This window comes from Neodiprion virginianus, chromosome 1 (genome assembly GCF_021901495.1).
Source record: "Neodiprion virginianus isolate iyNeoVirg1 chromosome 1, iyNeoVirg1.1, whole genome shotgun sequence".
Lineage (NCBI taxonomy): Eukaryota > Metazoa > Arthropoda > Insecta > Hymenoptera > Diprionidae > Neodiprion > Neodiprion virginianus.
Genome location: NC_060877.1, coordinates 6,877,450 through 6,897,637, shown reverse-complemented (window position 1 = coordinate 6,897,637; position 20,188 = coordinate 6,877,450). Strand labels below are relative to the sequence as shown.

The 20,188-nt window shown below is 37.4% G+C and overlaps 2 protein-coding genes across 15 annotated transcripts in view; one reads left to right on the top strand and one right to left on the bottom strand.

Annotated features, from left to right (window-relative positions):
* LOC124302773 (disks large 1 tumor suppressor protein) overlaps positions 1-16,509 on the top strand; it is a 325,653-nt gene extending 309,144 nt beyond the window's left edge. For 7 of the 14 annotated variants that reach the window (XM_046759385.1, XM_046759330.1, XM_046759347.1 and 4 more), the window contains 12 exons: positions 6,321-6,534; positions 6,639-6,796; positions 7,399-7,648; positions 7,788-7,890; positions 9,204-9,242; positions 9,912-9,953; positions 10,337-10,453; positions 12,140-12,289; positions 12,425-12,597; positions 12,805-12,914; positions 13,011-13,102; positions 13,287-16,509. In XM_046759385.1, coding sequence (XP_046615341.1) covers positions 6,321-6,534; positions 6,639-6,796; positions 7,399-7,648; positions 7,788-7,890; positions 9,204-9,242; positions 9,912-9,953; positions 10,337-10,453; positions 12,140-12,289; positions 12,425-12,597; positions 12,805-12,914; positions 13,011-13,102; positions 13,287-13,396 — 1,558 coding nt within the window. In that variant the 3' untranslated portion in view covers positions 13,397-16,509. The remainder of the gene's footprint in view (positions 1-6,320; positions 6,535-6,638; positions 6,797-7,398; positions 7,649-7,787; positions 7,891-9,203; positions 9,243-9,911; positions 9,954-10,336; positions 10,454-12,139; positions 12,290-12,424; positions 12,598-12,804; positions 12,915-13,010; positions 13,103-13,286) is intronic. The other 7 variants (XM_046759339.1, XM_046759355.1, XM_046759354.1 and 4 more) reach the window with 7 other exon arrangements.
* A 242-nt stretch (positions 16,510-16,751) lies between these two features.
* On the bottom strand, positions 16,752-18,717 carry LOC124302971 (60S ribosomal protein L24). Its single transcript, XM_046759600.1, has 5 exons — positions 18,609-18,717; positions 18,403-18,478; positions 18,132-18,217; positions 17,639-17,800; positions 16,752-16,929 (listed from the first exon to the last, which is right to left on the bottom strand). Exons 1-5 carry the CDS (start codon positions 18,611-18,613, stop codon positions 16,794-16,796), a joined length of 465 nt encoding a protein of 154 aa, XP_046615556.1. The 5' UTR covers positions 18,614-18,717; the 3' UTR covers positions 16,752-16,793.
* Between the last annotated feature and the right edge of the window lie 1,471 nt (positions 18,718-20,188).

Sequence of the window (20,188 nt, the reverse complement as noted above, 5' to 3'; positions counted from 1 at the left end):
AGGAAATTCTCGCACGCGTTTCAAATATCCACCACTTCGCTCCGTACCTACTCGACACCGAGGTTGTTGTTTATTCGCTAGCCGTAACGAGAAAGGAATCAGTGTTTCGCCAAAAGTAAATCATACTCGAGTACTTTCGGTACTTGATACTCGCCAAATATTTTACAAGAACTGCAATCTTATTTTACACGACAATTTATTTTATCTTTTTGCTTCTTTATTTCTTCTATCAATTTTGGCATCGTTTCGTCAATGAATCTTCTTTGAACCTGATCTTATCCAACCACCGAGTCTCGAGTGTGACGATCACTGTTCACAATTCTCTCGTAATACGCAACCTCGAAGCGAACGAGGCAAAGTACTTGAGACATCGATGCACACGTAGGACGAGGAAGGCCAACAGCCTGCAGGAAAGACGGTCTGAGACTCTGTGCGCGCATTCCATTGGCAACTACACCGTCGGCACTCGAGTTCATGGAAACGAAACCCCGACGTCGTCTTCAAAGTAACGTCGCAATCGGATTTTTCTTCGACGATTTTCTCCGAACATGAATATTATTTTATTCGTATTGCGAATCTGTAAAAAAAAAATTCCCCTTCGATACGTATCTGAAAACCTTTCGTAAATTATTCGCGACTATCCTCAGGTGATCGGTTAATGCAGAACACCCTGTACGCTAGTGTATACATACACACACACATATATATATATATATATAAATTTTTTCGAGGGTAAAAGTTATCTCATTAGCTGTTCCGCGTACTCTGGAAAAAAAGTTTACCGACTATACGTATTATACGGTTAGCCCCGAGGAAGAGCAGCAGCAGCAGCAGCAGCAGCAGCAGCAACATCAGCTCAAGCAGAGCGCCTCTACTCGATGTTTTGTATCTCTAATCCCATTATAAATTAGCCAGCTCATCCTATACATTGTGAATAAAGTCTATACTACTATATCCGTACGAGTAAAAGTTTGAAATTCTGCTTACACCGTAGATTTTCATCCGCTGCGCCGGATGTAGTTGAAAATTTCGCGACGTCGCAATCATCTATACACGGCGCGCCGACGAAAAAGGTAAAACAGTTTTAGTAGAACTAAATTTAGAGAGGCGACAGTATTTAGCGTGGATATACGTGTACGTATATATATATGTATACCTGTGCAAAGGACCTGGTCGTTCGAAACGCGAGGCCGTAGCAACAGTCGGCAGTCAAGAGTCTCGGGGAGGATGAAAGCGGCCCTCTTTCATCTGCTGCACAGATTGTCGTTCGTCACATGACCGGAAACTGCGGTATCGTGTGTCACCGGCGCGTGTCGGACGGAAAATCTTCCCCTCTTTTATTCTCGGAGGGATTTCTCTCCCTCGTCAAGAAAATACCCAGAGAGTCGAGACTCCGCGCGAAGTACAGGAAATGTCTGCTACTATCCCCGATGACTTCCGAGAGCCAAGTCCTCTGACATCCGCCGACCTCTCGATGTCGTTTACCTTCGCCTCGCTTCCTTTTTTTGTTTTTTCTTTTTCTTTTTTGGCCCTCTTTTACTCTCGCGTTAAGGATCACACCACCTTATTTCGCAATTGCTTATAGTGTACGGAAGCTACATTACTTTGCACAGAAGCTAAGAAATTTTTTTGTTTTTTACATTGTACGCTAATTCGGAAAAATGTAAGCTGAAAAATTGCGACGAAATTTGAACCGTCGTTCTTCGGTGAACTACAGTTTCCTCTTCATGAAATAATTAATCAGGCTTTTCTAGTGGCCTTTAAAGGTTGAACAGGGAGGGGCTGAATAGGAGGAAAAGAAGAGTTACGCTCGATACAACTGACAGAAGTGAACTTGAGAAAATGATGACTCTTCCTTTTCTCTCTTCTCTCTTCTCTCTTCTCTCTGGTTATTAAAACGTCTGACCTCTTTTCGCGAACGACTCCGCAGTCGACGAAGAGGTGTCGACGTGTACGTTATCCATTATCTCTATCCTCGTGGTTTAACTATAGCTTACTCTGAACCGCGACAAGGTTTCGCGGCGAAGGTCGTATATACATACCTACACACATCTTAGCTTGTACGCACGCGGTATTATATACAAACCTATTTTAGGTAGAACGCGTGTATAATAATGTACGTATACCTAATGTATAATACCGATGAATATTTACCGAGGTAGGTGGTGGGTACAATGCTTATAGCATCTATCGCACGCGATTTACTCGCGATATTGTTAAATCCGTCAGAACTGCGGGTCACAAAATTACAAACGTTATTATTCATTTATAACGCGTAACAGCCGTGTGTCGTCGGTGCACCGGGTAAACCCCTAGGAGGTACAGCTGCAGTCCATTCCGAACAACCAGGTGTTGCTAAATCGAATGCTGCCCGTGGTTATACTCGCTTGCCAATGGAATATTATGGGAGGGCATTCAATCGGGCGGATGGATACATCGTGCCGCTGTGAGTTTCACGCAGACCTCGTACAGTTCTTCGCAAACTCGACGAAAACCTAACAGACACGGTAATGCAATTATGCAGGCAATTGCAATGCCCCGGGGAAAATATCAGAAATTTGACCGAGTCGAGTATAACAATTATATAAACACGCACACGCACACACCTATACCTATACCTGTATCTAGATTGCAGATGTGCGAACGACGAAGGTTTCACGGTGTTTTTTTAATCAGAAAAAAAACCTCATTCGCAAGAAGAACGGGAAAAGTGGTGAAATGGAGGTGATTTTTTTCAATCTTCGTTCATTCATTTTTTACATTACCGTGCAAACTAGTGAATCATTGGTGTTGGAGGTGATTTGGGACATTAATAACGTCATATTTTCATCCGCATGATCCTGTCGGTAGGTACCGATTAGCATCTTGGGTCTCTTCGCAGTTTCTAATCGCATTATACGTACGTATATTTTATTGACGTTGTTCTGTATGTCGAGCGTGCGGATAGACAAAGTTCAACGTAACCTAGCTACTGCTGGCATAACGGTTATTAAGACAATTGGAAAATTAGATTTCACTTCCGAAGTTCCTCGAGGCGGACAGACGGAGGGTTAATGGATTTGTTCAGCCTGAGCGTAGCGAGGATGCAGGCTAACTATGATTTTCAAATGAATTATGATCTTATTTTGCAACTAGGTATTTACTTATCCCCGGTATATATCGTGGAATTCTTTCGCGGCTAGCGAGTTCAGTTTATATTTCACGATATAATTAATTTTTATAAATATCGTGCCTGCATTTCGAGTTACGTGTATTGCTGTTAAACTTGAGAGGAAAATCTCTTTTGTACGCTTTCAGAATCACGCGGTGAGAAACAAGACCGACCTCCTCCTCCTTCTCCTCCTTTTACATACCACAACCTGTTCTATTCCGCGTGCGATTTACGGACGGACACAGCCTTGCCTCTCCATTCCTTATCGCGATCAAACTGCTTTTGCTCCACCCTGTCACCTCTCAAACTCACACACCTCTATGTACAATATTATATACGTATACATCCATACACACATGCACCTAGATCCGTTTCACTTTTACTCTCTTACGTCGAACTTTGTATGATGATTCAGCCTCGAATATATTCTATTATTATACTCCCGGTTTTTCGACCCACCGGTTCAGTCATCAGCGGTAATTCCGTCAGCGTCATTTCTCCAATTTCTAATTTTTTTTTTTTTTTGTCCTTTCTTATTTCGAAAAGTTAATTACGGTTTCGTTCGCCACCCCGACTGAAAAATGAAGATGTAATTTTTCTGATTTTATAGTGTAAAATTTCGCTGATACTCGATGTGATGTTGGGGTGATATTTTGGCGGGAAATTGGAACGGAGCACATGGATACGGCGTGGTTGCGACGAGGCTTATGTACTCTCTACCCCTATATTGATCTGATCGCAGCCGGCGAAGCGGTTTCGCGCGCATGGCGGCATCGCGGCCACCTCCGGCCTTTAATCCGTCGCGACGCCCTCCGTCGTCGGGTTCAGTGGGCGTTCTACCATCGAGAAAGTGTAGCGGGTGACCGTTTCTTACCAGAAAATGTAATATTCGTATACTCTTGGAAGTTGGATATAATACGCGAATTACGCCCGGAGTCTAATTCTAACTTTCTACGAACTTTTATTTATTTATTTTTTTTTTACCTAACATCCGTCGCTGCATCTTTCCTCAAGATTTTCGCTATCTACGCGTAATTAACACGTACGCTATTAACTAATCTCCGCTTTCTTTTCATCCAAACGCTAATCAGTGACGTAATTGCCCGGACCATTCCCGCCCGTTAACAACGATGAACGCGATTTGATCTCTTCCAACACGCATCGTACGAAGATGACACTTGCAATGTGACGGTATACGATACGTGCAATTTTACGTGCAATAGCGTAGGTATAAACGCGACATTGTGATTTTATAAACACGCGCGAGTTTCCTATTCGTTTGGTAAAACCATTCGGTTTTGTTTTTTCTCGTCGAATCAAAGTGGCCATTTTTTACATTGACGTGACAAAATGCAAAGTCTGTGACACTCGATGCACGATTCGTTCATTCCACACGTTGCGAATAACATATCGAAAGATATTTTGAGGTAACCAGCCGCTCGTGAAAACCTCCCTTTTAATACCATTTTTTTTTTTTTTTTTTATTTCCGATTTTATCGCTCTGCCAGTGGCTTTCTGCGTTGAGAGTTCATAAATTCCTTTATTTCTGCTTTCTTTTCTGTACAGTCGATATTATATTTAATTGGCTTTTATAATGGAGTTTTTGGAATATAAAAGAGCGGGTACGAAACTTATCTCGAATCTGCAGGCTTCATTGTCGAGTAACGTCGTTGAAAGAACTCTTTTCGATACAAAACTGCTACGCTAGCTATTCGATACAGTTTATTTTATACAGGTATACGTACTTAGTCAAGTCATCTGGGGCCCTCCCTGAATATATAATTGTGCAACTCTGCGATATATTTGTATCGATTAAAAGGTTTAAAAAATGTTGAACGCATACGTGCAAATATGCTGCACCTCGTGCCGAGATACCTGACCTATCTCATACCTTTAATTCCTGCTGCAATACTCGACCTCCTTTTTCTCCTCTCGTTGTTCGTTTTTTTATATCAAATTTGTTCCACTTATTATTGGACATTATACCTACATACGGATTATATTTACAGTATATGCACACGAGGCGCATCGTACCTTATTTTCAAGGGTACAACAATCGAGGGGAGAGGAGGGGGGGGGGGGGGTCGTATATTATACATACAGGCACTTACGGAGTATGTGATGTTTGTCGAAACAATTGCGTTACCTCACACATATTTTGCATACTCGTAGTCTACGTTTTGCGAATGTTGTTATACATACCTATGTATCGCCAGGGGTAGACGTTACCTTTTGTTCTTTATCGATGAGCTTTTTATTTATGAAATTTTTCCCATTTTTCCCATTCCCCCCATCGCTTATCGCAACTCGCGGAAATGGATATTGTTGCAGTCAGTGATTGAAAATAGAAATTCAATTCGGATACTCTCTGTGTATACCTAATACCTGTGTGTGTATGTATGTGTGAATAGCTGACGGGAATCCACTTTCAAACTACTTCATCCCACGTCGCATCGCTGCATGTGCATTTGTATATGTATACATATATCCATACCTGTTCTATTCAAATTTTCAAACCTCCGAGCAAGGTTCGGTGAGTCAAAGGCAAAGGGACGAATTTCAACGAAGGCTTTAATTAACTTGATAATTGTTTTCATAAGATATATGTGTATACCATATTCAAGTGAGGTAACCAGCTGGTTCAGAATACGACAACCATGGTTGAAATAAATTGAATGAGACAACTGAGTGAAAAAAGAAACCAAAAACGAAGATTTCAATAATTAAACGTCAACGAATAGATACAAATGTCGCAAAATTATAACAATTTCTAAGATTTTTATACACGTATATTTTTCATGATGATTTTCCGTTTTACCGGTTACTGTTTTTTCACATCGTTACTTGTGTCTCAGCCATGGCTCGATTTCGTCAGCTCGTTTATTCTTTGCACCGCTAGACTGCAGGTGAAAAAGTAATTCGTGTTAATACTAAAATATTGCAGATACAGCAGTTCGAAGAAACAACGAGTTTAATAAAATGACTAATGTTCATCTGCAGACTTAGACTTTTATCGAAGAGACAAAATTTTTCGTCAAAAGAAATACAAAATATAAAAAAATTGTGTTGCCTTGAAACGAATTCAAAGCTAAGCTGAGAATTTTCATGTACGTAGACAACATTGCGATACACTTTTTTCACACTTGTTCTTTTCTTGTCAATTTTCCAGAGAAATCCGCACGGTAGTTTTGAACAAGGGAACGTCCGGACTTGGTTTCAACATCGTTGGAGGCGAAGACGGCGAGGGTATATTCATCTCGTTTATTCTAGCCGGTGGACCGGCGGATCTTAGCGGGGAATTGAAACGTGGCGATCAAATTCTCAGCGTAAATGGAATCAATTTGCGGACGGCGACTCACGAGGAGGCTGCCGCCGCCCTCAAGGTAAACTTCGTTCGCAATTAAATCACCCCGAGACTACCTTCGATGCCCTAATTTATCGATTAGACTTCGACTCATCATTCGTCGCCATTTTATCAAATTTTCAGGGTACTGGTCAGACAGTGACGATCGTCGTACAGTACAAGCCGGAGGATTACAACAGATTCGAAACCAAGATCCATGATCTGAAACAACAAATTTCTCAGCAGAATATGATGACAGGTACCCTGATGAGGACCTCGCAGAAAAAATCACTCTACGTTAGGTATTTTCATTTATCAATTGACTATGCTGTTTAACGACTTGCGAATTGCGTCAAACAGTTTATACCCGACCTAAGTGTGCGAATCTACTTTTTTCTCGGCATTTTCAAACTATTTTCCTATTTTGCTTGAAATCAGTGAAATCAGAGTAATTAATCATCGTACGCTGTAAGCTTGGACATCAAGTTATTACAGAATAATCGGATCCACGGTATAGATTAAAAGTTGGGAAAAAAGAAGAAACCATTTGAAAAATAATAACGAACACTAATTAAACAACGTTCCAACTATGTGACAAGCGTGAGTCTGAACAAATTCGAATACCGCAATCTGAGATATCAACAATTTGGGTCAAGGTTGCACGATTAGAATATTGAAAATCATTCATTTCTATTGCTCAGCAAACGGTTCTCCCTCTTTTCCTAACTTTCAATTCAAATTGTGGATCCCATTCTTCCTTGAATGAAAAATCTTGAACTGGAATTTCCGAACCAGCTGAGGAGCATCAAGCACCACGCGTGCGCCTTCTTCTCAACTGCATTGAAACCTGTATTATTACCGCAGAACGTTACGCTTAATACGATAATTGGGAATTCTTTTACAGAGCACTTTTCGACTACGATCCGAACAAAGACGACGGTCTGCCAAGTCGCGGTCTGGCTTTTCGCTACGGTGAAATTCTCCACGTAACTAATGCGAGCGACGACGAATGGTGGCAGGCCAGGAGGGTCACCCCTCAGGGCGAAGAAGAGGGACTCGGTATTATCCCATCTCGTAGACGTTGGGAGAGGAAGCAGCGAGCGAGGGATCGATCCGTCAAGTTCCAGGGCCACATGCCTGTCATATTGGACAAGGTTGTTTGAAGAGCCTTTCGATCCGTGCTTGTAACCAAATTGACTGTTATCCCTGCATCGACGTATTTTTTATACCCACATAGGATCGCGTACCTTTAATCGCCACGACTAATTAATTGCGATATGTTTCTGTTCTCAGCAATCCACCTTAGATAGGAAAAAGAAAAACTTTTCGTTCAGCAGGAAATTCCCGTTCATGAAAAGCAAAGATGACAAGTCTGAAGACGGTTCGGACCAGGAACGTAAGTATCATTTATACTGTGCCGATTTCTTATTTATTATCATTCTGATTTTCACGCATTTATATTAATTAATGTCGCATTTACATTGTCGTTCACGCATGTTGTCGGTAAGCATGTCTCTCAAGTATAAATCCCCACGACTTTATTCACTCGGTACTAGGTATCATTATACATACCTATAATACGTGTATATGTCAGCCAAGATTTGCATTTTTGTCATCCCTGGACCTTGTTTGATAATCGTATGCATTATACGACATTACTACGTTACACGTACACGAAATATACGAAAACTATAACTAATGTGTGTGGTTTTAATCGCTCGAACGATTTTCGGCCTTCCGCCCTCATTTTTACGTCAAAAATAACTGATGCAACAGAGTACATGATTACAGTTGGAAAATTGATTGTACGTAATTAGTTGAATTATTGATAATTGAATAAGTTATTGGCAGAGAATGAGCGCGATTCCTTGCAGCTTTCAATATATGATACAGTATTATGCTAATCAGCGCAAGGCTATATATTATAATAGAAACATTTTTGGTCGATCAGTTTCTCAGTCTACTCAAGATTATCAATTTAATTATCTCTTTTATCTTTTTCGATGTAGTTTTATGGCGCATTTCTTTCAACGATCCATTCTCGCACTGCAGATAAAATTCTCCGAAATCTAAAAGTCTTCCCAGACAGCGGAAATTATCCAATCAAATTGATGTGTTTCAAATTCATACTTTTTACGGGCACCCTGAAGTAAAAAGCAATAAATTTAATTACCTTAGTAAATTAATGCAGTTCAAAATATTTGTAGAAATTGGCTTGATGGTGAACATGGAACAAAAAAATTATTAATCCTGGTATTCTTACTGTAAAAGCGAATTTCCGTGAACCTGTAAATCACGTTGTATCCACGTCTTCAGGCGAAAGCTGAATTATATCAAAATTCCTTCACTCATACATTGCCTATGATATGTTTGTATTTTTTCATTCTTTACTAACACACATCTACACCAATTATATCCTCATAATGAAACTTTGACGGATTTTAATTCAATTTAAATTAATTTAGTAAAAGGAGCCAGACCTGTTGCTGCTGAAAAATTATTAATTTCACCCAGCACGAACTGATTTCTTTCATAAGAAGATAATAGTATCTGTGATCCTCGCGATCAACGAAGGGTTATAATTGATCATAACACTAATTTGCGCAGGTCTTCCTCTTACAAGCAGAAAATTAATATTCCCGAATGTGCTTTTGTGTTTTTACCATGTGATACGTGACATATGTGTTTTGTTTTTGCCTGCTTGTGTAGGGTCACCCACAACACCTGAGAATGAAACCGATGCTATGCGTAAGTATTTGTATATGTACGACAAACATATCAAAATTAGATTTAATTTTAATTTTATTTCCTCCCCATGTATTTTTGTACTTAATGTTCTTATATGATGTTTCGACTGTCATGCTATCTGTTTTATTGTTGCAACGCTGTAAATCAATGTTTCTTCGTCGTATTACTTTTCTTCCTTCTCTCGATGACTTTTCGTCAAAAACGAATAGATGATCATATTGCAGTAGTATTAAGAAATTACAATTCCATTAAAGGTTTGCGAAAAGTAACAAGGAAAGTTTAAATAAAATTTTGGCAATAATTTTTTACGTCCGTCGACAGCCTTTGCATTAAACGCTTTTGTCACTTACATCTGGTAGAGTTAAGGAATTCTCATACGAAATACATAATTCAGAAATGCAAAAGTCAGTAATGAATCTTGTAATTAATGAGAGATCCTCCAACAAATGGATCGTTCATTCAAAGTGAATTTAAACTTCTCAATGCCTACGCAGTAGTTCTCTTTTTTTCGTTGATTTCAGAAACCAAGTCATTTCCCTTAAATGGTTCAGTGCACAGATCATATCAATGCTTCATACATATAATTCGAGCTTGCAGATTGACTCTTAACGTTACGTTATAAACAGCTTTTCTGCAACTTGTAACCATTGTCATATTATTATGTTCTAGCATTCATGCTGTGCTACACCCAGGACGACACTAACACTGAAGGTAATCATTATTCTCTCGTCACTATTGCGTATTAACAAATTCACAATGTCGTATACTTTATAATCATTCCTATAATATCAAATCATTATTAATTAATTATTATGCAGGTATGAGCTTGACAATTTGTCGCGTATATTTCTTTACCGTAGGCTATTATTTAGCTTTGCATAGTTCTGAAATTCATGTCTTTCCGTATCGCCGTTCTGTCTTATACTTTTGCTAGCTCATAGATGATAATTACAACTCGTTGCCCGGACTTTTGAATTTCATGGATTTCATAATACTGAAACCTGCTGCGAACAAGGGTTTAATTTTTTATCCTCACGAGCATCATCAATCATCACGCTGTAATCATAGAAATCTTTCTCGTTTATTCATTTAAGATTTATCTTCCGCCACAGGAAGTAAAGAAATTTTGTATCGTGTTGAACTACCCTATATGGAAGAACTGACATTAGTTTATCTGGAAAAGGACGGTGATGAAAATGTTGAGGAGCTTAGTAAGTGCAACGTGTGAAAAAGAGTGAACAATGACCATAAAAATGAACTAACATGTTTATATATGTATACATTAGACCAGTTCAAAAAAATCGACCTTTTTTTTTTCAAAACCCGCAGTGAAATATCTTCCTAGTCATGAAAAAAGAAGCCTGTGAAAACGGGAGCTCTTAATATTAATGTTGAAAGGTCGCTCATCGTAAATTTCTATTTTACATTTAAATAACGTGGGAAAAATTTTTTTTTAACTTTGGAATTTTATAACTCATGTTTGAATGAGCATATCGGGATGAGCGATACATATTTTTAAAGGAAATTGAACGCTCTAAATAATATGTCTCCTATGTTTTTTTCGTAAGTTCACTCCTCTAATAGTTATTCAAGTTTAAAATTCAACATGTAATCAATTTAACTTTTTTTTCTTAATTTTTCTTAAATATTTTATAATTTTTTTAAAACAGAGATGCGCCGCGGTATCAACTTACTTTTTCGGTACTGTTGCTCAATTATTGTTCTGGTAATCGTAAGAAAATCGTAAATTTTATAAACTGAAAATAATCGTGTTAAACTTGAAGCTTTTAACTATACAATTTAGAAATTGTAAAATAATTTTTTTCAAAGATAAATTTTATTATAATATCATAATTTAAGAAAAAACGTTAAATTAATTACATGTTGAATTTTAAACTCGAATAACTATTAGAGGAGTGAACTTACGTAAAAACATAAGAGACATTTTATTTAGAGCGTTCAATTTCCTTTAAAAATATGTATCGCTCATCCCGATATGCTCATTCAAAAATGAGTTATAAAATTCCAAAGTTAAAAAAAATTTTTTCCCATGTTATTCAAATGTAAAATAGAAATTTACGATGAGCGACCTTTCAATATTAATATTAAGAGCTCCCGTTTTCACAGGCTTCTTTTTTCATGACTAGGAAGATATTTCACTGCGGGTTTTGAAAAAAAAAAAAATGGTCGATTTTTTTGAACTGGTCTAGTATACACCAAGTGTTGGAATTAATTCATAGCATTTTAAAAATCTATTTTCATGAAAAAAACGCTACCAATTCATTCCAACACCTAATACTACGTATTCGTAAAGTTTTGTTGACTGCAAATTTGTTTCAAATTTTTCTCTCCCACGCGTTACAATCCACATAATTTTGCAAACAACCAATTCGATTTGTTGAGTACCTGTACACAATTTTTTTTTCCATAATTATCACCTACGATGATCTAACGTGCCTGCATTATTTTTGCCTTGCAACTAACAAACTCTCGCCATTAACTGTATAGCTTCCTTTTACCTCATCGAAACCACAACTTATTTATGAGCTCGCGATATGACGCGCATATCATGTGTACGACACTGCAAATTCTAATGCTTTTCTAAGAATATTTGATCGATATATTCATAACTGAAACTTTTTTTGAAAAAAATATAAATTCTCAGCAAGATTCATCTTTCATGTCAAAGAATGTATATTAATATGAAATCCGAAATTGTTCTACTCAACTCCTCAGTAATGTAATCATTTTACAGTTTCAATTTGTCAGATACTCTTAATCCCAATTTCCTACTAACAAAACTTTACCCGTTGATGAAATGTGATCCAAATTTTGAGGAATGCTTGTAGCGATAAATATTCAAGCTCATAGTTCAAGATTTATTGTTCTTTTTACAGGCAGCGAAGAAACTATTTTATCTTACGAAGCTGTACAACAGCTCGCTATCCAGTACACCAGACCTGTCATCATTCTTGGGCCACTCAAGGATCGCATCAACGACGATCTAATTTCTGAGTTCCCAGACAAGTTTGGCAGCTGCGTACCACGTAAGTTGACTATGATATTCGCAATTGCCTTTTATATTGAATTTTATACCGTAATTAAAGAGACCAAAACTATTCTCAATATTAAATTGGCTAACACAATTAGTGATCAATATTGCTTCTTAAATTTCTTTGTAGACACAACGAGGAGTAAAAGGGAGTACGAAGTTGACGGTCGAGATTATCACTTTGTGGGATCGCGAGAACAGATGGAAAGGGATATTCAGAACCACCTTTTCATCGAGGCTGGACAGTACAACGACAACCTTTACGGCACGTCTGTTGCATCTGTTAGAGAAGTTGCAGAAAAGGTGATTTGCTTGATTAATTTAATTTATCTGACCTGGTGCAGTCACTCATGGACATTTCAAACTCAATTTTCTACATTGCCTGAAGATTTCTCTCTATTCCTCGTTATCCGTTGAATTTTAGTGACCCGCTGATTGTAACCGATTTTTTGTTTCTTCGGGGTAGGTCAGTAATGGACTTGAAATTATTTCTTCATTTTGACGTTACAGGGCAAGCACTGTATTCTTGACGTCAGCGGCAATGCTATCAAGAGGTTACAAGTTGCACAGCTCTATCCTATCGCTATTTTCATCAAACCAAAATCCATAGAATCAGTGATGTAAGTGCAAATCGCTTTTCGCTTTCTTTCTATGTACAGATATTATTTATTTTCTCGTTACTCGCGGATTCACAAATTCTCGTTAATTATCTACAGGGAGATGAATAAAAGAATGACGGAGGAACAAGCAAAGAAGACGTATGAACGTGCTTTAAAGATGGAGCAAGAATTCGGTGAATACTTTACCGGTAAGAAAGTTTTTATAATGATTTTAATCATATGAAAATTCGTGTTACTGTAAACCAAAATATTTGTTCTTAAAATTGAATAGGAAGTGTGTCGCAGCTAATTGAATGATCTTCTTATTTGCCTCGATTCTATCAAATTTTGACAACGTATGAATTACACCTTATGTCTTAATTTACCTTTCAGCTGTGGTACAAGGCGACACGCCGGAAGATATTTACTTGAAGGTAAAGGAAGTGATCAGCGAACAGTCAGGCCCAAGCATCTGGGTGCCAAGTCGAGATCAGCAACTGTGACGACCTGCCCCCAACCCCCACCCCCAGCCACATCCCAATTCCAATCCTAATGCCTGGACCTTACCTCCCCGGCATAACGATTAAATATACATTACTGAATAAATTAAATAATCCTCTAACGCCTTCTCCCCACCTATGTAGCACAATGTCCTAGTTAAGGCGCGTCGAAGCTGATCGCTTCAGTATAGTCTCGAATTGCCACAAGGAATTTAACAAAACAAAAAATAATATTCAGTCTCCTCTCAAATTTGTTAATAATAGTAATAATAATATTAATAATAATAATGATAATGATAATAATATTGTGTGAATATTAGGATGGTAGGCAATGACTCATAATCCAAGTATATTGTTAAAACAAATGATTTATATAATAGAGTATGATTATAATGAAGAAACAAGCGTCTTGCTTAGTTATATAGATGAGAATTAAGAGTTCGACGTTGTTCCCGTTAAAGAAGAAAAAAAAAAATACCTAATACTGATATTTCGTTGCCCGTGTTGTTTGCATGAAAACGCGAGTGCGATAAAATTTATATCAATTCGTGAACAGAGTCGAATAAGAAGTTGAAGAAGAATAATAAGTATTTTATTTTTGTAAGATAGAAATTTCTCCATTAATGAATTCAATTGACAAACTGGATCACAACTAGGTTTATAAATAATTTTATATTTAGCGTTGTGATCGATTTGATCAATTAATTACACGTTGCTCGCAGATACAATTAGTTCGAGCTTAATTGATAATTATACCTTTTAAAGAACGACAGCGTCTCATAAGTGTGATTACTGATTAGAGACTCTTTTGGTCAGCTGCATATTCTCTTTTCATTTATTTTATTTCATTTCATTCTAATCAGGCTCTATCACACAGAATTTAAAAAAAGACACTCTGTGGAATTAATTAACAAAGATGAGAATTTTAATTATTACCTACTTATAAACTGCTTTTATTCATTGACTGTAAGATGTTACTATATTATGAGTTGTCACGAATAAAAATTATCTATAAATTGTAAAATATATACTACTTAAAACCATATAACTATTGACTTTGTGAATTCATAACGTCGAATCAAACACGGACAATAAAGTCTCGAATATATTTGCGAATCATCAATGAAATTTATATGGTTTTAGTGGAATCGGCTACGGGATAAAAATTCTCAATAACAAAAATTTTTGCCTTCAATCACTGACTCTTATAGCTTATTGGTTATACACGAGTAAAGTAGTGCTGTATTTTTTAATGTACTTAATTGCGTAGCGTAATAAAAAGAAAAATATGTTACAAAATTTGTCGATTAAAAGGTAATCGCTACGAGTATTAAACACTGGAGGACACGAGATACCAAATTGCTATCTGATCTATCTCCCTTATTCCTACTCCGTTACGTGAACTCTGAATTGCAAACTGAAAGCGCGTCGAAACGTATAGATATAAGAGGTATTATACATAATAGGTAGAGTGTGATACGGTGAGAGTGCAGATTGTTGTAGACAGCGATGTAGTAACTCAAGAGAAAAAAAAATGCGCAATTCTCACGATCTATTAAACTTAACCTCACAGGACAAATCTCTAGAGCTAGGATAACGATATATAATGTTTTGTACAGCTAGATAACTAAGCCAGTAATGGGTTACGTGCAACATTATATAAGAATAACTATTGTAATTTAAATACTACTAAATTATTATTATTATTATATAGTAGGTATATTACTGTAAATACCTATACATTGAGATGAATTCGAGAAATGCAGAAAGTAAAACGAAGAGAAGGAAAGAATAATTTGAGACCTTAGGCCTCCACTACATATTTCAATGTCTGTTTACGACGTACGCAGACTATCACTAAAAGTCAAAAACGTCATCTTGCTGGCGCCAGTCCGCGTAATTCATGAATGGGCTGTATACTTACGTTACCCAAACGGTGTTGATATTTAAATTAATTGTAAAGAAGATACATGGATTTTTAGTAGGAGCATTAAGAAGAAAAAAAAGTTAATAGAGATGTTATTAGAACGAAGAAAAATTAAAAAAAAAATTAAATAAATTGTTTGCAAAGTTCACTATAATTTGTAACATAAATTTAATAATTGTAATGAATAAGGTTTTCATTTATATCAGTGGTTACGCGGTATTGTACCTATGTATACATGCCTATTATAGCCAAACTGAAAATTTCATTTAGATTTGATGTAAAGTACGCTGATTATATTCGCATATACCCAGTTGCCTTTTACTGTGAAAATGATAGTTTCAATTTAAAATACTACTTACTTTCAATGTTCTTGCATAGTTTTCGACAATTGAATTGGTAAAGATTCTTTTTTCCTGACATTTTCTATTTATCGATCGAGAAGCATTTGGATACTACCCGATTGGACATGGAATAAAATGGAAAGTTGTATTTGCGGCAGCCCGATTCGACACCGAAAATTAAACGTAACTTGCGGAGGCCCGACAGAAAGTTTTGTGGTTTCATATAGCGACGAAATAAGATAATTCAGAAAAAATCGAGCAACAAATCACGTATGAAAAGTTTAAATTCGGTCCTTGTTATACCCTTTCGGAAATTATTATTAATAATCGAATTCCGTCCTTATCAGAAATCATGAGACGCATTAGGTAAGAAACACGCTGCCAGTGTCTGTTGCTTTCAGAGGGTTAAAATACACACAAAGAAAATCAGGCCTCTTGCAAGTTCTGTTGACGTTTGGTGTGGTCCAATATTAACTTTGGTTTATTCGGTGTCCAACCAAGTGTTGGCCTATCGGTATTCACCATTTTTGTCGTTAAAGATTAAAAAAAAAAACTTCTGAAATGTATGCAGTGTAGAGTTTTAAATTCTTATTTTCAGATACACTTGCATTACCATCACCATAATAACGATGATTAAACTTAAGAGGCCCGGGACTCACCGAACGTTGACGTCAAAGAGAGATATGTCTCAATATAACGAAGATATAATCGTATAAGATGAATACTATTACACCTATTATACATCTCTATAGTCTATTTAATAACATTACTTATTGAATTATCAATCTCATGTTCACCTTGTTTCGTCGTTTTTAAATAGTTAATAAACGTTTTACCAATTTTAAGAACGTCCTCTCGTAATTACACCTGTCATGCGGATGATTTTCTAGCTGGACATGTAATACTTTCGTTCATTTCTTACAAGTTTCCGTTCATTCAGCCAATTTACTAATAGAAACTCACTGTCCAGGTACGAATAAGCAAGATTACAAAACGAGAAATAAAGAGAGTTGCGAGATTAGTGACGCATAATCATTGCCTGCAAAATTATATATTTTGGCACTAATCTCTACAATGAAGTTTCAACACATTAATTTTGAAAGCAGCAAGTATTTTATTAATAAGTTACAATTTATCGTTTGCCTCCTACACGAGGAGCAGCCTTTTGCTGAACCTTGGTTGCTTTCTGTTTAGGCGCAGCCTTTGCTTTGGGGGGTGCTGCAGCCTTCTTTGTCGCCTTGGCAGCCTTCTTTTGCTCTTTCGCAACTCTAAAAGTGAAGATTTAATCATTAGTACCTAGTCAAATTATTAATGATACCGAAGTAATATGGAAACTAACTCAATATCTTCAATATCCATGTTGAGTAACAATGTGAATTTTGTGCGGACCCGCAAAGCCAGACAGAGTAACCATACCATACTATTCTGGGTGAAGCAGCCCATGCTAACATTTATTTAAGACATTCTGAAATCCAGCCCGACATGTAGAATCAAGCTGGAGGAACAGCTGTCTACGTTTATTGATGAAGTAATTCAAATTTTTTCATTTATTAATTCACAGGGTGTTAAAATAATTTTAACACACAATATTTCAGCACTTTTTCAAACGCAAGAAGTCTTCAAAAGTTTATTGAGGCATGATTCAGCACTTGTATTCGTTTTCACAACATAGCATTACTAATTTCTTCCAAACTTTAATTTCTCTGAAAACAGCTTTGACTGTTGACATGAAAAGTTAAATTGTTGTCGATATTTCACATACAATGAAATAGTACATTACAAGAGAATGATTTAGTATGTAGCTTTGATTAGAATTAGATCATTCTTTAGTCGTCTGATGAAACTTTAATGGTTGCAGTGGATAAATGTATTTTCTATACGATTATGAAACCAACGATATAACCTCCAACTGGAGGTGTTGGAACAATAATGTTCAATCAATTTTGTAAGAAGAGAAATGAATTTTAGAAAACTCACTTGATAGCCTGTTCGCGTTGAGCTTTTCTGATCTCTGGTTTCATGTTACGCTTGGCCAAAATATCCGTTAAAGAAGCACCAACAATGGCACGTTGGAATTTCTGAGTGCGCCGTGTCCTCTTCTTGGCCTGTTCTTCTTCTTGACCCTTCTTGTGCTTGCGTCTGATAATTATTCAGGTATATGAATGACTATTTTTCAGGAGTAGTATAAAATACGTCTTATAGTTCTTTGACCAAAGAAACAGATTGCTTGACAAAGGCAAGCGAGAAATTTGTCTGTGCCCAACGTACAGGCAGAATAAAATTTGAGTCGCTGTGTTCACCGCATTCTTCACGATATAAGCTTACAGTTAATGTTAATAATTCATAACAAAGTGAAATCTACAAACGGAATTGTGTAAACAAAATTTTGAAGTGCTGACAGCTCTCAATGAGTCTAGAAATATAATTCTTCCGAACAGCAATGAATTTAAACAAGTAGTTGTTTTCATACCTGTAAAGAACGGTCCAAGTAACTTTTCTGGGATTACGCCTCATGAGATGAGCAGCCTCACATTTCGAGTTGAGAAAAGTGAACGTCTGAAAAGAGATGAAAGCACGAATATGAATTTGAGGTTAAGGTTAACTAGAATTTCTGAAGAGTAAATGGCAATAAATTTTGAACTCGAACACTGCGGAAGAAACGGCACAATGTCGAATATTTTTCTAGGCATCGCTGCATGAAATTTAACAAATACACTATTATAGTACAACAGCAAGCATACCTTTCCATCAACTTTGACCATGGTTTTGCCATGGCCAGGGTAGATTTTGTACCCACTGTAAGCACAGAGTCCGATCCTGAAACGATCATAAAGTAATTAGAAAACGAGTCCTCATTAATCACGTTACTGGATTTAACAAACATGATTCGACACGATTGGCGATTAATGGGTTGATATCGAACACACGGGCATAATATCTCACTTACTTCATTTTGGAAAAACGGGAAACGGAAGAGAGTGTGGTTTGTAGGTTCGAAAACGTTCCGCAATGTTACGAACGCTACAACAGAATGGCTGCGTTCAGAGTCGCATTGCCAGTGGTGCCGACTCTATAAATGGGGATATAAGGTTCGTTGTCAGTGGCGTAGCCTCGACAAATGATAATTTCTTTCGTCGTAAGAAAGTATGCAATATCCGCAGCGAGCATACAGCACCACGTAGCTTTGCTACGTTGGATTGTCTATCGGACATATATATTTGATTTGAAAACCATTTTGAGCATTTGAAATGTCATACATCAGGGAAACACCACGCCACTCATGCAACAAGAAAAAGGACGAAAAAACTGAAATTGATACGCAATGTAACCCCGCCAATTTGTTTGGATTGCTCTCGCAAAATCACGTCCGAATAGTGCATGAAAGAATTTATTCCGGCACTTTTCCGAATCGCAAAAATTTCCGCCAAAAATGCAAAGGGGTTAGCCTTACTTTTTCTTCATTTTTTAAGCGGAAAATTTTTTGTTTCGGATTCGATTCAAATGACCCGTACCTGATTTATTGGACCCTCAGGAACTCAGAAAACGCAGCGAAAACAGCGTAGTGATTTAAAGACCTAGAAAGGTGATCGGGAGAGAAAGAACGACGCTTCTTAACACTTCGAGTGTATTTTAACACACATTTGAAAGATACGAGCGAAATTTTTCATCATCCAACTGTCGCAGAACGGCAGCGTTATTAGCCGACCCGTTCACTGAAGAATACATCTTCAGTCAACGGCTGACGATCGAAGGGCCTGGCCGCTTGAGTCTGGAATCGGCAGGAGAGATAAAGTGTGTATTTCTTGTATGGAATGTGAAAGCTAAAATCATTATACATCATATCATATCATCATACATCATACATCATACATCATACATCGTACATCATACATCATCATACATAGTATCAAAGTTCGAAACCAGAGTTCGGATGTCGGATGTCCAGAAAGTGACGTCACCAATTCAAAATCAGCTAGTCGAATTCCTCAGTCGGGAAACAACCGCGCAGTAGAGCGGACGGATGAGAGTCGCGCTCCGCAAATTTCGAGTACCGGGTTCTCAACCTCTCGGATCCCGCGCTTCGGGTCCGCTACGTATTTCGAGTACCGGGTTCTCAACCTCCCGGATCTACAATAAATTATTTCAATTCGTTTTTCGCGCAAGCCGAAATTCAGTAGCTGTCAGTCCGCTAATAAAATTTCTCGACTTCCACGATAAGCGCTCCGTGGTTCCTGGTTCATGTTTACAATAAATTATTTCAATTCGTTTTTCGCGCAAGCCGAAATTCAGTAGCTGTCAGTCCGCTAATAAAATTTCTCGACTTCCACGATAAGCGCTCCGTGGTTCTTGGTTCACGTTTACAATAAATTATTTCAATTCGTTTTTCGCGCAACCCCAAATTCGGTAGCTGTCGGTCCGCTAGTAAAATTTCTCGACTTCCAGGATAAGCGCTCCGTGGTTCCTGGTTCACGTTTACAATAAATTATTTCAATTCCTTTTTCGCGCAAGCCGAAATTCAGTAGCTGT